Consider the following 17164-nt stretch of genomic DNA (forward strand, 5'->3'; position numbering starts at 1 on the left):
GAAAAAATTGAAAGTAAAAAAAAATATATCCCAAGCTTTGAACATCTCACGGAGCATTGTTCAATCCTTCATCCAAAAATAGAAAGAGTATGGCACAACTGCAAACCAACCAAAACATGGCCGTCCACCTAAACTGACAGACCGGGCAATGAGAGCATTAATCGAAGAAGCCAAGAGGCCCATGATAACTCTGGAGGAGCTGCAGAGGTCCACAGTTCAGGTGCAAGAATCTGTCCACAGGACAACTATTAGTCGTGCTCTTCACAAATCTGGCCTTTAAAGAAAAAGGTGGGGGACACAGCAAACATGTGGAAGAAGGTGCTGTGGTCAGATGAGACAACAGATGAGATAACACTGCACATCACCCTGAGCACACCATCCCCACCGTGAAACATGGTGGTGCCAGCATCATGTTGTGGGGATGCTTTTCTTCAGCAGGGACCGGGAGCTGGTCAGTGTTGATAGGAAGATGGATGGAGCCAAATACAGGGCAAACTTAGAAGAAAACCTGTTAGTGTCTGCAAAAGACTTGAGACTGGGGCAGAGGTTCACCTTCCAGCAGGGCAACAACCCTAAACATACAGCCAGAGCTACAATGGAATGGTTTAGATCAAAGCATTTTCATGTGTTAGAATGGCCCAGTCAAAGTCCAGACCTAAATCCAATTGACAATCTGTGGCAAGACTTGAAATTTGCTTTTCACAGATGCTCTCCATCCAATCTGACAGAGCTTGAGCTATTTTGCAAAGAAGAATGGGCAAAAATTTTACTCTCTAGATGTGCGAAGCTGGAAGAGAAATCCCCAAAAAGACTTGCAGCTGTAATTGCAGCGAAAGGTGGTTCTACAAAGTATTGACTCTGGGGGGGTGAATACAAATGCACCCCACACTTTTCACATATTTATTTGTAAAAAAATTGGAAAACCATTTATCATTTTCCTTTCACTTCACAATTATGTGCCACTTTGTGTTGGTCTATCACATAAAATCCCAATAAACGAAGTTTTTGGTTGTAACATGATACAATGTGGAAAATTTCAAGGGGTGTGAATACTTTTTCAAGGCACTGTATACTTTAGAAATGAGAAAATAAAATGAACAATATATACCAATGCTATGCTATGCATGCAAATTGGTATTTTAATGATATAAAAAATTACTTTTCCATTTGATATGTGTAACGCTGCCAGAAAAAATCCAAATGCTGCTTCCTGGCAACTAACAAATTTGCTTTCTTGCTTGTAGCAAAATCTTTTTTTTTAATTTTCAAAAAGCGTAGTAGGAAGTTAAAATGCAAAAGTAATTTTAGTATTAAGAAGTTACAAAAAGGCATATGTGGCAGTTATATAATTTGCAGAATTTGTTTTAGCAAGTGTAAAGCTTCCATTCCAAACACCAGAAAATTTTCCAGAAAATAGCCACAAGGTGGTGCTGTTCTACATCCAGAAAAGCTTCCAAGTATTATTTTACAGATGCTCCGATAGCAGACCAATGCGGGTCAGTAAACTACGACCCATGAGCCACATGCAGCCCACTAGGAGAACTTAGCCAGGCTGCAGGTAGGGTCAGTGACAGATCCTCAGACTCAAAGTGCACAGACTGAATATTAAAATAAAGCTGCATACCATGTTTCCAGCAGCTTTAAATAGTTAATTCGGGCCAAAATGGCCCATATGATCTATTTAAAGTGACAGGAAACATGGAAATAAGTTTTAAAGTGGAACTAAACCCTCCTATCCTTTTCAGCCAAGGAAGCTGCCATCTTGGCCTCTGCTTGATCTGCAGTTGCCATGGTGTTGCACATGTGATCAGTTATGACACCAGACATTTGATGGGTTGGGAGTTCAATTAAGAGTGAAAGCCTTGAATGTTTTGGAAATTCTTTTGAAAATAATTTTCAGGACATTTGTTTGCTTTTACAGTTGTTATTGGGTTCAACTCAATATACGAACAAAAGACATTCGTACATAGTACATAGTTAGGGAGTTTGAAAAAAACACCATCCAATCCAGTTCATCCTATGATGTGTGTGTGTGTATGAGCAGTTAACAGTACATTGTATACCCCTGTATGTTGTGGTCGTTAAGGGTAATAGTTTTTTGAAACTATCAATGCTTCCTGCTGATACCACTGCTTGTGGAAGAGAACTCCACATCCTTACTGCTCTGACGGTAAAGAACCCCTTACGCAGTTTAACCACTTAAGCCCCGGAAGATTTTACCCCCATTCCGACCAGGGGGTATTTTGCGATTCGGCACTGCGTGACTTTAACGGACAATTGCGCGGTCGTGCGACGCTGTACCTAACCGAATTTGGCGTCCTTTTTTTCCCACAAACAGAGCTTTCTTTTGGTGGTATTTGATCACCTGTGCGATTTTTTTGATCACGCGCTATAAACAAAAAAAGAGCGTCCATTTTGCAAAAATAGCAATATTTTTCACATTTTTTTATATGAAATTCCCCCCCAAAAAAATGTAAAAATCAAAATTTTTTAACATTTTCAGCCAATTTGTTTTATGCTACCTATGTTTGGTAAAAAAAATCGCAAAAAGCGTATTTTGATTGGTTTGCGCAAAAGTTATCGCGTTTACTAACAAAGGGAAAGATTTTTGTCATTTTTGTTGTTTTTTTTTTAACGCGTAATGGCGGCGATCTGCGATTTTTTTTTTTTGCGGTACTGCGACATTGCGGCGGACAGATCGGACCCTTGACTGACATTTTTGACACTTTTGGGGTTACCAGTGACATTACTACAGTAATCAGTGCTATATATATGCACTGTTACTGTAAAAATACACTGGCAGTGAAGGGGTTAACTTTATTTGGGAGGGAGGGGCTGTGTGTGTCCCTAGGGGCGTGCTTTCTACTGTGATTGGCTGTGGCTTGAGCTGTAAGGACACTGATCAACGGATCTACATAGTAGATCCATGTGATCAGTGTCTTTACAGCGAGGAGAATGACAGGTGGCTTGTTTACACAAGCTGCCTGACATTCTCCCTCTCCCCCGCCGATCGGCGAGTGGCCGGCGGACATCGGGTCCGCTGGTCACACGCGCGGGGGGGTCCGTGACCACGCGGGAGCGGGAGCGCGCCTCCGGCGGCGCGCGCTCGCTCCCTAGACCCTCACAAGCAAGCAACGTAGCCCTACGTTAGTTTGCCTGTGAGGGGCTGACCGCCGACGTAGATAGTCGTGCGGCGGTCGGCAAGTGGTTAAGGTTAAACCGCTTCTCTTCTAATTTTAGTGAATGGCCACGTGTCCTTTTAAATTCCCTTTCGCTGAAAAGTTTGTTCCCTATGCTAGGGTTGCCAGTACAGTATTTGTACATTGATATTATATCCCCTCTCAAGCGTCTCTTCTCCAGAGAGAATAAGGTCAATGCTTGTAGTCTTTCCTCATAGCTGATGTCCTCCATTCCCATTATTATCTTTGTTGCCCTTCTCTGGACTCTTTCCAGTTCCAGCACATCCTTCCTGAGGGCTGGTGCCCATAACTGGATGGCACACTCCAGATGTGGCCCGACCAGAGTCTTGTAGAGTAAGAGAATAATTGCTTTTTCTCTGGAGTGAATCCCCTTTTTTATACATGCCAATATTCTGTTGGCTTTGCTTGCAGAAGCTTGGCATTGCATGCCATTGCTGAGCATGTTCTCCCCCTAGCGCGTAACTTACCTTCGTATTTCTGGCACCCAAGTGCATTACCTTACATTTTTCAACATTAAACCTCATTTGCCATGCAGTTGCCCACCCCATTATTTTGTTCAGGTCTTCTTGTAAGGTTTCCACGTCCTGTGAAGAAGATATCACCCTGCATAGCTTAGTATCGTCAGCAAATACGGAGATTGTGCAGGTCATCCTATCCTCCAGATCTTTTATGTATGAATTAAACAGGATTGGTCCCAGGAAAGATCCTTGGGGGGACCCCACTTTCCACACCGACCAATTTGAGTACTCCCCATATATCACCACCCTCTGGACCCGCCCCTGAAGCCAGTTTTCAATCCAGGTACTCACTTTATAGTCCATACCTATGTACCTTAGTTTGTACAGTAAGCGTTTGTAGGGAACTGTATCAAATGACTTTGCAAAGTCCAGATACACTACAACTACAGGCCCTCCGTTATCTAGATGACAGCTCACTTCTTCATAGAAGGTTAATAGATTGGTCTGGCAAGAACAATTCTTCATGAATCCATGCTGATTACTACCAATGATACAGTTTTGTTTTTTTACTAAAATCTTGTATATAGTCCCTTATCATCCCCCCAATAGCTTGCAGACTATTGATGTTAGGCTAACCGGCCTGTAGTTTCCAGGGATATATCTCGGCCACTTTCTAAATATTGGTACCACGTTGGCTTTTCTCCAATCAGCTGATTCCATTCCCGTCATTGGATTGTCCTTAAAAATCAGGAACAATAGTCTGGCTATCACCTGGCTGAGTTCCCTAAGGACCCTCGGATGTAAGCCATCTGGTCCTGGTGGCTTATTTATGTTAAGTTTTGAGTCTAGTTCTGAGTCTCTCTTCTGTTAACCATGAGGGTGCTTGCTGTGAAGTGTTAATAACTTTAACATTATAGTCTAGGTTAATGTATCCCCCCAATTCTTTTGTGAAGACTGAGGATAAGAATTTATTTAGAACCTCTGCCTTCTCTCTCTTCTTTAAAGCCAGATTCCCTCCATCATCCTTTATGGGACCAATATGTTACGGCCTTACTTTTTTACTATTTTATATACTTAAAGAATTTCTTGGGGTTTTTCTTACTCTCTTCTCTTCTTACTCTCTTCCGCTATGTGCCTTTCGTGTTCTATCTTAGCAGCCTTGATTGCGCTCTTACATTTCTTATTGCATTCTTTGTAGTGCTGGAATGCTGCTTTGTATTTCTTGAAGGCCTTTTCTTTGTTTTTATATGCATTTTTACGTTGGAGTTTAGCCACCCAGGGTTTATTTTAGCTTTTTTAAACGTACTACCTGTCGGAATGCACTGGCCAATACCTTTATTAAGTATGTTCTTAAAGCACTCCCATTTTTCCCCAGTGTTCTTTGTTCCCAGAATTCTATCCCATTTAATATCGTCTAACATGAGAGCAGTTTAGGGAAACTGGCTCTTTTGAAGTTCAGTGTCTGTGTATTACCCTTATGTTTCCCATTTTTGTGATTTATACTGAAACCAATTGACCTATGGTCACTGTTTCCTAAGTTGCCCCGGTTTTCTACATCCGCAATCAGGTCTGTATTATTCATAAATTGGTAGGTCTAGTAACGGATTGTTTCTCGTTGGTGCGTTCACCATCTGACCCATGAAGTTGTCCTGCAAAACATTTAGGAAATGGTGAGCCTGAGACGAATGTGCGGTTCCTTCTGCCCAGTCTATATCGGGATTATTAAAATCCCCCATTATAATGACATTTCCCATCCTTGCCACCATTCCAAGCTATGATAGGAGGTCAGCCTCCCCCTCCTCCCTCTGGTTGGGGGGCCTACAGCATACGCCCAATATTACTTTCCCCTTAGTATCTTACACTTGAAGCTCTACCCATAGGGATTCCACCTCCTCCCTAGCTCCATTAGTGAGTACTTTAAGAGCTTTTGAACAAAATTAGTGTTGACTCAATGATGGCAAGATCTGATGCTCTGGAGAATGATTTTTCAGAATTTCCATATGAAGGTTTGAACAGAAATTCTGCTGGAGTATGGTCAGCTTAAAGAGTGAGTTCACCTTTACTAAAACCTGCCTGTGCATGTAAGGGGCCCCTTAAAAACAGACTGCAGCTTTAATCAAAGTTGAATGCCCTTGCTATAGGTGAAGGCTATTTACGTTCCTTTGGGAGCCAACTTTGGGAGTTTTATGGCCAGCCTTCTAGAAGAACATAAATAGCCTACACTGATAGCAGGAGTATTATCCAACTTTATTATCCAACTTTAGTCAAAGCTGCCCAGTTGGTTTTATCTACAAGCACCACTTAACTGCGTTGACAGTTTTTTGGTAGGTGAACTCACCCTTTAACACAAAGGTGCTTATCTCCATTCTATGCCTTTCTGAGAACTGAGGATGCAAGTCCATCACTAGCTGATATTCTCTAATTAATCTAAACTTTTGATGCGGGGCAGGTTTTTATAAATACAACTTTAGGGTAATTATATTAGCTGAATTGAACTTCTGAAAGAATCCATGGATTAGCTACGTGTTGTTTTTACATATACTGTACATGGCTAGAGATCCTCTAAGAGGAAAGCTGATCTCTGTGGCTAAATCAGACATCAGAGACAACATCTCACACCATTCAGTTCCAGTCAGTATAACTGTCATCTCTTGTAACCATCCCAGTCCTTCCTTGAATTTTATAGGTTTCCCACTGTTTATTAGGCCTCATGCTCGCTGACATCTAGAGGCTCCAAAACCCTCTAGCACAAAATCCTAGACGCTTTCCCGCGCCAGGGGAGCCATAGGTGGCATTAACAGCAGCCTATGATAGTGAATGGCTACACACGACTATTTTTATGTAAGCATAGATAGCTTCGCGCGTGCAAGTATGGGGTATTTCCCCAAATGTGAAAGCATCACAATTGGGTTAATACAGCATATGGACCTATGCCGGTAAACAGTGATGCCGTTTGTGTTTACACTAGTATGACCATGCACAGCCATTCACTTGCAAGCAAGGCTGTGTGGGACCTGCAGCTTCCTGAGAGTGTTGGGGATTTTCCTCTAGAGGATTTTGCAGCCTCTAGATCAGTCTTTCTCAACTCCGGTCCTCAGGGCACACTAACAGGCCAGGTTTGCAAGAAAACAGAAATACATCACAGGTGATATAATTTGCTGCTCAGTGATTGCAGTATTCTAGTCCGCATCTCCCCAAGGAAATACTTAAAATCTGGCCTGTTAGTGTGCCCTGAGGACCGGAGTTGAGAAACACTGCTCTAGATGTCCATGTGCATGGGGCCTCCTATGCTAGCATGTAGAAAAATATCTACCGTATTTTCCGGCGTATAAGACGACTGGGCGTATAAGACGACCCCCCTAATTTTCAAGTTAAAACATAGGTTTTGGGCTATACTCGCCGTATAAGACTACTCCCCTTCCGAAGCAAGGCAACACCATTGAAAAACATCAGATTTCTCATAGATCTCTGTAATACATGTAATCTCTCATAATATCTCCAAGGTACCATAAGTATAAGTATTACCGGTAGATGTAATCTCAAGACGCTGGCTGTGCGGGAATCCTGTACCGGTACACCGTATGTACCGTAGCTTCGGCTACATACAGTATACCGCGCTGAGCCAATCACAGTGAGCGATGTTTTCTTTTATTGAATGCAAAGCCTGCTCGGATTGGCAGAGTCAGAGAGGCGGGCTGATGTTACTCCGCCAATCCGAGCAGGCTTTGCATTCAATAATAGAATACATCGCTCTCCCTGATTGGCTCAGTGCGGTACACTGTATGTAGCCGAAGCTACGGTACATACGGTATACCGGTACAGGATTTCCACACAGCCAGCGTCTTGAAAGATTACATCTACCGGTAATACTTATACTTAGGTTACCTTGGAGATATTATACTCGGCGTATAAGACGACCCCCCATTTTTGGGGAATTTCTTTGAGGTTCAAAAGTAGTCTTATACGCCAGAAAATACAGTATTATATGTCAGTGTGTTGCTTTTTCCCCTAATAGCATTAAAATGAACCTATACAAATGGGTTCTGGAGGCTCCATTCACACTTCTGTGACATTCACGGTTTGCATGTTCACCGGAACGAGTCACATTCTTTGGCATTCACTTCAAATCCAGTTTTCCTATTCCTAAATAGGAAATCCAGGTCTTCTTAACATTTTCCATGTTACTACAGTCTAAGCTACAGTCTAGGCTGTTTAAATGTTTATATATGTTTGTATGTCAGATTATTGCTATAAGCTGGCAGAGTTCTGACGCTGAATGGCTACCTACTTGGCCTGGCACCAGTCTCCTATTTTGTTGTACAAAAAATGTTGCACTTGATCAAAAGAATTTTTACTATGTTGGATGCCGCATTTATATTCTGTTACCTTGTTACTTCCGTTTCCCTGTCCTTGTAATTATGGGATACTCCGTTGTTGAAGGCAAGAGCTTTTTTTGTTATGGACCATGAGGACAGGGCTTAATTTTGGTGGGGGTGGATACAGCACCCTCCTAGTTAGGTTGCTAGAATTAGGCACATTTAGTTCCTTTTAGCTCCTCTATAATCAGTGGATTACATTGTGACATTTAAAAACCGGATATCTTACACATTCATCTCCGACATGTAGCAAATGACACCTGAGCGTTTTGTAGCTCGAAGCTCCAAAACACTCAGGGAGAAAAAGATTTCTCTATGGTGGTGGTTCACATCTCCACTCCAAAATGCCTGAAGCTTAAAAAGGTTTTGGAGCTTTTTTTGGAGCTTGATTCAGGCAGATTGGTGCATTTTTTAAGCAGCTGAAAGCAGAAACATATAACACAACAAATGATGTCCCAGAGAATAGTTTCCTCTATTGGCTAATACAACAACGCCAATGCTCCAAAATGCTTGGAAAACGCTGTACAAAAACGTGCAAAAGCGCTAGTACAACGCATGACAAAACACACAAAAAATGCACAAAAATACAACACTCCTGTGTGAATGCAGCCTTGAGCCTAATATACCCATATGTATTTACCCCATGCTCCCACCATTGGGGAAATGTATTGGGGCTCTTTTACACTAGCGGCCGAGGGGTGTGTGTATGGAAACAAACAGGCAGTTGAGCCATAGTTTTACTGCCTTCTGGCCATCCACCATAATTCTAACAACAGGGCTGTACTTATGCAGCGGCCACAGGAATTTTAATGATGCAGCCCCACTTCAAGGGTTAATCTTTTATTTGTCCCGAGTTGGGCCTTAACCGCTTGCCGACTGCGCACAGTATATTTACTGCGGCAGTCAGCCCCGGCCAGGCAGAGTGATAAATATATACGTCACTAGCCTGTGACCGGCTTGTGAGCCAATAGCGGGCGAGCTGAGGCGCGCGCCCGCCCCGGCTCGTTCATTGAGGAGTCCGCGCGTGTGACCGGTGGACCCGATGTCCGCCGGTCACACTGCGATCGTCGGTGCAGAGGGAGAAAGGCAGGCGGCTGATGTAAACAAGCCGCCTGTCATTCTCCCCTGTGTGGAAATAGTGATCATACGGTTCTACTATGTAGGACCGTTGATCTCTGTTTTTACAGTAGTAGCCATGTCCCCCCACAGTTAGAAGCACGCCCCTAGGACACACTTAACCCCTCCCTCTCCAATACAGTTAACCCCTTCCCTGCCAGTGTCATTTTTACAGTAACAGTGCATATGTATAGCACTGATTACTGCAGTAATGTCACTGGTAACCCCCAAAAGTGTCAAAAATGTCAGTCAAGGGTCCGATCTGTCCGCCGCAATGTCGCAGTCCCGCAAAAAAAATTGCAGATCGCCGCCATTACTCGTTAAAAAAAAACAACAAAAATGACAGAAATCTTTCCTTTTGTTAGTAAACGCGATAACTTTTGCGCAAACCAATCAAAATACGCTTTTTGCGATTTTTTTTTACCAAACATATGTAGCATAAAACAAATTGGCCGAAAATGTTAAAAAATTTTGATTTTTACATTTTTTTTTTGGGAATTTCATATAAAAAAATGTGAAAAATATTGCTATTTTTGCAAAATTGTCGCTCTTTTTTTTTTTATAGCGCATGATCAAAAAATCGCACAGGTGATCAAATACCACCAAAAGAAAGCTCTGTTTGTGGGAAAAAAAGGACGTGAAATTTGTTTAGGTACAGCGTTGTACGACCGCGCAATTGTCCGTTAAAGTCACGCAGTAAAAAATCGCAAAAAAAACCCTGGTCAGGAAGGGGGTAAAATCTTCCGAGGCTTAAGTGGTTAAAGAGAAACTATAGTTAAAACATTTTTTTCCCATTTTAGATAGAGTAAGGGTTATAACCTCAGTCAGTTTTTTTTTCACCATCTGTGTCCCATTGTGGAGATTTCCCTTCACTTTGTGTCTCAAAGCCAAACAAGAAGTGAGAGGAAATTCCTTGGGGATCCCCAGGTCACTAGAACTAGTGTTCCCATTGGAAGATTTCACCTCTATTACTTTTCTGGGGGCAACCTTAAAATGTGCGGCGGCACACATTGGGATCCACACCATTGCAGAATCCATTGGCTCCTTGTTTGTGCAATCATTGGAAGTGGCATGCCTTTCTACCATACTTAAATTAGTATCTTTTGCCAACTACCAGCTGGACACCTAAATTCAAACTCAAGGTTTTTGGATGCCACACTAGACCACATGTGATACTCACAAAAAATAAATCTTCTAAATTCCTACATCTGCTTTAGCTGCCCTCCCTCCTATTGGTCCCCTGTGCCCGCCCAGGAGACTCTTTGCCATGCATAACATAGAGAAGAATTACTCTGATTAATAAAGGTCCTGAAGAAGAAGCATACTGCGAAACGCGTAGACCTGTTAATCGAGCATTCCTTGCATCAGTCAAGTAGAAATAATTTACCAATTATAAATGCACAGTACTCTTGAATGCATTACCATATGTTATTGGCCTTGTTTTTAATATGTCTTTTTCTTTGATGTTATGTATAGTCTTTTTTGTCTATGTAGGAGTGACCTCTTTTGGCCACTCTCTACCTAATTTTATTATGTAACCAATAAAGATTGTTTTTCTTTTATATTTTGAGTCATACATCCTACTTTGTGCCTTTGAAAGTCCACTTTTCCCTTGGAGGGTATGTTTGTGTTGTTTTCAATATACATTTCCTTATTGGAAATGTATTCCTTACTTATTGGGTTGCCCAGAACCGCAGGCAATGCGGCCCACTGCCCCCTGACAATTTATTTTTTATTTTTTGCTGGGGAGGAAGGAAGTTGAGTCGGGGGCAAGGCCACAGCGGCTTCCAACTAACTGTAGGCAGAGGCTGCCTCGGAAGGGATCATCCTCTAGTTGTGTTAAATTAATGCTGGGGGGGGGGGGGGGGGGGCGTCAGCGTGGGAAGGGCGCGGCGGCATTTTATTACTTATATACCTTAACTATAGTATATATTTTATATGCGGCCTGAGAAAATGTCTCTACACTCAATGTGGCCCAGAGAAGCCAAAAGGTTGGACACCCATGGTCTACAGCATCCCAGGCAAGAAGCAAATCATTTGGAAGGTAAACAGTCAACAGGTATGTATTTGAACTGTCTGTTAAGCAGCTTACCTGGATTTCATATTTATATATTGTACAAATATACCCATCACTTACTTTTGGCATGGGGAATTCGCAAATTCCAGAGCAGTAGTAAGCATCAAATGATTTAGGAGATATAATCCATTCACTCCACCCAATGTCAGCAAAGTCTACTTTTAAGTATCGTCGAGAGCAAACTCTAGGTTCATCCCACTGGCGCCTTCGTGCTTTTTTCATGGTTCTTTCATCAAAGTGCAGCACTGGAGATTTTAAAACCGTGTCCAAACTTTCGGGACCCTTCTTTTTCTTTTCTTTCTTTGGAGGTTTTTGCTTAAGTGCTTTGTACGTGCCCTCCCACAAGTCCTGTTTGCTGTAACGTACATACTTGACATCCGGCAGTTCATTATCATGGTTGGAAGTCACATATGGCATTTCCCTCTTCACTCTGCTCTCTGAAGATGCATTGGACCCTTGCTTTGGGTCTCCACCATTGGATTGAAATGGGTCATATCTCTGCAAGGTCAAAGCCACACTATTGGGTTCTGAAATTGCTCTATCATTAGCAAATACCAGGATATATGGAACATCACTAGGGTTAGTCTCAAAGATTGTAGGAAGTTTATGTCCAAAGTCAATCTCAGCAGAAATAAACAAGTCTTGTTGATGTTGGGCCTCCTTGATAATGCTTGTTATGTCTTTGGTGTGCCAGACCCCCTTTTTATAGGGCACAGCGCTGCTGACGTTCCATTTTACCATACCCAAGTCTGTGTGGTGAAGAAGGCTTCGAAAGGTGACGCTGATCTTCTGGGATGGAGATGACAGCAAGAGGCGACAAGAAGCATTTTTGGAACGTTTGCAGAAGGAGTCTCTAGGAGGTCTAGGGCTTTTGTCAGGTCCGAAATGGAGAGTGGCAGCCAAGATAACTTCAGATGATTGGAGAGAAGTTAAATTGAAGAGGTACGTGGGACGAGGTGCCAAGAAATCTGGAAGAGAAAGTAGCTTTAGGTTAATGAAGACCCGTTTACTGTCAATCTATTTTTTATGGATGGTTTAACCGCTAGACATCCTGGGTAGATGCATTCAAGCTCTTCAATGTGTTTGCATAATTGAGCTATGCATAGAAGTATTTGTCATTCAAATTTCTAAATTGTAGCACATATCTTACTTAATTAAAAAAAGCCTTGTCACTGTCATAAAAACAGAGGAACTCCAGAACAACCTACCCAAAGACTTGCTGGGAACTTTTAGACTTGCAAGTATAGTCAGATGAAGGAAAACTTCAAATAAGCTCAATGGCTCTGGCGAGGCGGCTTTCGCACAGCAAGGCTTCTTTTGATGGGCACCCAACAGCATTTCAAACCACAGAAAATCAGAAAGGAGTGCCAGACTAAAACCGCATAAAAGAGTGCAAGATATTATTAATTGCTGATGAAAAAAACATCCTACGCTTTTTCGGGGGCAACACTATTCCCCCTTCATCACGGCTCAACACAGGATGAAATTTGGATGTGACTTCACAGGTCTATATTATGGCACTTTTCCACTGCAAGTACCGGCTAGTACCGGCTCGGCTCTACTCGGCCCTGCTTGGCCTGGTTTGCTTTTCCACTGCTGGTACCGCATGGTATAGGGTTGGAACGGTTCGGTACGGTACGGTATAGGTTTGCTTTTCCACTAAAGCAGTACTAAAGTTAAGTGGGTGGGATAACAACGGGGTGGGTGGGATTCTCTGACCAATCAGTGGCTAGTAGTGACTGCATGCAAAGGATTGTGGGATATGGTACCAGTTTGGTACCTGTTGGAACCACAATCGAGTAGGTACTGTTTTTTCAGGGCCGTACCGTACCGTACCGTTCGGTTCCATGCAGTGGAAAAGCAAACCTATACCGTACCGTACCGAACCGTTCCGACCCTATACCATGCGGTACCAGCAGTGGAAAAGCACAAAAGGGTGCCGAACCGGTACGGTTCCATGCAGTGGAAAAGCGCCATAAGAACCAGTACTGGACTTGCCACATGGAGGAACAGCTTGACAGTGGTTGCTGAGCAGCAACTGAAATCATTAAAACCTTTAACATAATTTATTTCTGTGTAAGCCCCTGAACCTAACAATTTTCAATAGTACCTGTACACTGATAGGCACTGGTATTCAAAAGAATAGGTAGGATCTAGTGACACAAAATTAAATGCAGAGGTCTCCAAACTTTTGAAACAAAGGCCAGTTTACGGCCCTTTGAACTTTAGGGGGGCTGAACTGTGGCCAGTGGGAGTAGAAAATGCTCTGGCATCGATGAGAGTAATACAAATCACTAAAAATAAATTGTGAATGAACGTGAAAAATTATGATTAGGAAAGCAGCGAAAAACACTTGATCAATAGTAAATCAGACAATAAAAAACAAAAAATAGTGCAGCGCTATCACATATGGTGCAACCCATACAAATGTGAATATTTGAATTAGATGAAACTAAATACTCAAATAGATAAAAAACTGAATATTAAAAATGAATAAAAAGTACATTGAGTGAAAGAAATGAGTGTATAAATGAATATAAAGTCCATGAAATGATAAAGTGAATACAACAAAAGGTGCACAAGTCCCAGAAAGGTGATGTCAGAGCGGGAGGCTTGAATCCCAAGGTGAAGGCAGGAATACACCCGTGATATATGTTAATGGAACGGCCACAAACGCTTAGATATAGATCCAAATGTATCGCATCCTTCGGGAACCAGGAAGCCAGGTATGCTCCCCTACACCGTGTGAGACTTAGAACTCCGGGAATGTTGTCACATGTGTATAGAAGGATATGAAATGCACATAGCGTAATCCCGTTAGAACACACAAGAAGTTTATTAAAAATTGCACTTACAATGAGAAAACTTGTAAAAGGCACATCATAGACAAGGCAAACCGCGGCGTCCCGCGTGTATGGAAAAGCCGGCGTCTAGGGGGCGTGACAGCTGTGCATCCAGTACCGCCCGACCGATTTCGTCATACGTGACGTCGTCCGGGGCGTGGTTCTGATAGGCACTGGTATTCAAAAGAATAGGAAGGATCTAGTGACACAAAATTGAATGCAGAGGCCTCCAAACTTTTGAAACAAAGGCCAGTTTACGACCCTTTGAACTTTAGGGGTGCTGAACTGTGGCCAGTGGGAGTAGAACATGCTCTGGCATCGATGGGAGTAAACCATTCCATGGGCTTAGTGATCAGTAGAAGTAAAAAAATGACATCATTGGTGTCAGTGGGAGGAATAGTGTTCCATAATTGGTGTCATTGGAAGAATTAGTCCCCCATCTCTTGTGTTAGTTGGAGGAATATTACCCCATTGTTGTCAGTGGGCGGAATAGTCCCCAATCTTTGGTGTCAATGGAAGGAATAGTGCCCCAAGGGCTGGATAAAGGCAATCAAATGGCCACATTCGGCCCACAAGCCAGTTTGGAGACCCCTGGTGTAATGCCTTTTTGTTGAGGGTTAGGCAGTGGGGTGAGTATTAGAGGGTAAATGTCACGTTCTTAGCTAGCTCTATAGTATATAACTATTAGGTCATCAGTGAACAGACCCCATCTTACATGCAATAAGCCCTCAATGACCGGTCCCCAATTTATGTGAATTAACCCCACATTTGCCTCTTTCCAGAGAATGTGCTTTTAATCCCAAACCACCAGTCTGCATATTATGTGGTTTAAACTCCTAATAACCTGTTTCTACATTAAAATGGAACTTCATTTAAAACGTGAAGTTCTGCTGGATTACTCCCTCTCCCAGCCTGTAATAGAGCTACAGGTTTTAGTTTTTATAGGGGGGGGGGGGTGAGTACCAATTTGTATTGATACCTGCTTCCACTTCTGCAATCTTCACCTAGGCCAGGATGGTGCTCCTTGCCCCCCCCCCCCCCGCCTCTTCTTTTGCAGCCTCCTGGGACACATCACATGCCCCAGAAGGATCCTTCCTAGTTTGCGCATGTGCAGTGGGGAGCCTACTGTGGTTCCTCAGGAAGCCACAGCCAGTCGCTATGTCCAAAATGGCACTGCTGTCACCACCGCTCTTCCCTGATCGTCGGGGGATCGAGTGTGGAGATCAGCCCGCTTGTGTAAACAAAGCGGGCGGATCTCCTAAGTGACAGGCAGTGACAGATTGCAGGATTCAACATAGCTGAACCTGCGATCTGTCCCTGTGTCACTCAGTCCCCTCCCCCCACACACGTCAGTAAGCACCAGGCATACATCACCAATAAAAGTTAACCCCTTCCCTGCCAGTATCATTCTTACAGTAACAGTGCATATTTATAGCACTGATTACTGTAGTAATGTCACTGGTACCCCCAAAAGTGTCAAAAATGTCAGTCAAGGGTCCGATCTGTCCGCCGCAATGTCGCAGTCCCGCAAAAAAAAAAAACGCAGATCGCCGCCATTACTAGTTAAAAAAAAAAAACAATAAAAATTACATAAATTTCCCGTAGTTAGTAGCTGCGATAACTTTTGCGCAAACCAATCAAAATACGCTTATTGCAATTTTTTTTACCAAAAATAGGTAGCAGAAAACAAATTGGCCTAAAATGTTAAAAAATTTAGATTTTTACATTTTGGGGGGGGGGGGGGATTTCATATAAAAAAATGTGAAAAATATTGTTATTTTTTCAAAATTGTCGCTCTTTTTATGTTTATAGCGCAAAAAATAAAAATGGCACAGGTGATCAAATACCACCAAAAGAAAGCTCTATTTGTGGGGAAAAAAAGGACATAAATTTAATTTAGGTACAGCATCATACGACCGCGCAATTGTCCGTTAAAATAATGCAGTGCCGAATCGCAAAATAGGCCCTGGTCAGGAAGGGGGTAAAACCTTCCGGTCTTAAAGCGGTTAAAAATACGCTCATTGAGAATTTTTTTTGTCAAAGACATGTAGCTAAATACATTTTGGCCTAAATATATGACAAAAATTGAATATATTGGATATTTTTTAGCTGTCAAAATAGAAAAATATTGTTATTTTTTCAAAATTGTCGTATTTTTTAATTAATATAGCAAAAAATAAAAATCGCACAGGTGATCAAATCCCACCAAAAGAAAGCTCTGTTTGTGGGAAAAAAAATGACGTAAATTTAGTTTGGGTATGGCGTTGCATGACCGCGCAATTGTCAGTTAAAGTCGCACAGTGCCGAATTGCAAAAAGTGGCCTGGACGTAAAGCAGGAAAATCCTCCGGTCCTAAAGTGGTTAAACGGGAAGTTAGATTGCAAAAAATAAAATTGGAGATTTGGAGGAGGGAGAGATCAATAGAAGGTTTTGTCATCTAAGTTAAGAGTAACTTAAATAAAACTTTATTTTTTTTAAAACTAGAGTTTAGTGTCACTCCCATGCCAGGCTAAAGACGCAGGCGGTGAACACCCTTAATTTGCTCCCCAGCCCCTGGCAGGGAAATGAAGGGGATCCTATGGAAGGAAGTGGATTTGACGGTAAATAGTACCCTGGAATAATGACTTCTCAGAGTTCCCTGCTTACATCATAAGACCTTGACTGTATTAGGTATATTATTTCTAATGACTGCTTTCCCAGGCAGTGAGGTGACTTGACAGATGGATGTAATTAGTCCCCCATTTCTCGGGCATGGTTCACAGACCAGGAGCAGACAGTAAGGACTTTTATTGCAGGATTCCTCCAAACAGAAATAACAATGATTAGATTACACACAGCTCTATGGCAATACATGTCCCTTACAAAGTGGCGACCATTCCACTCTCACGACTCTTCTGAAAACACTCAAAACTATGACAAATGAAGCTTGTGGAGTATAACAGATCCAAAAACTGCTCATCTATTAGGTAATAGACCAGGGGTGGGGAACCTTTTTTCTGCCAAGGGCCATTTGGGTATTTATAAAATCATTCGGGGGCCGTACAAAATTATCAACTTAAAAAATGTGCCTGTTATATTTGGTCAAACATTTAAT

The 17164-nt window shown here is 42.3% G+C and overlaps 1 protein-coding gene across 1 annotated transcript in view; it reads right to left on the bottom strand.

Moving 5' to 3' along the window:
- GDF10 (growth differentiation factor 10) overlaps nucleotides 1–17164 on the bottom strand; it is a 57777-nt gene that overhangs the window by 24253 nt on the left and 16360 nt on the right. Inside the window, exon 2 of the mRNA XM_082268220.1 lies at nucleotides 11288–12195. Coding sequence (XP_082124346.1) covers nucleotides 11288–12195 — 908 coding nt within the window. The remainder of the gene's footprint in view (nucleotides 1–11287; nucleotides 12196–17164) is intronic.

The sequence above is a fragment of the Pelophylax lessonae genome (assembly GCF_965119305.1).
Source record: "Pelophylax lessonae genome assembly, chromosome: 9".
Classification (NCBI taxonomy): domain Eukaryota; kingdom Metazoa; phylum Chordata; class Amphibia; order Anura; family Ranidae; genus Pelophylax; species Pelophylax lessonae.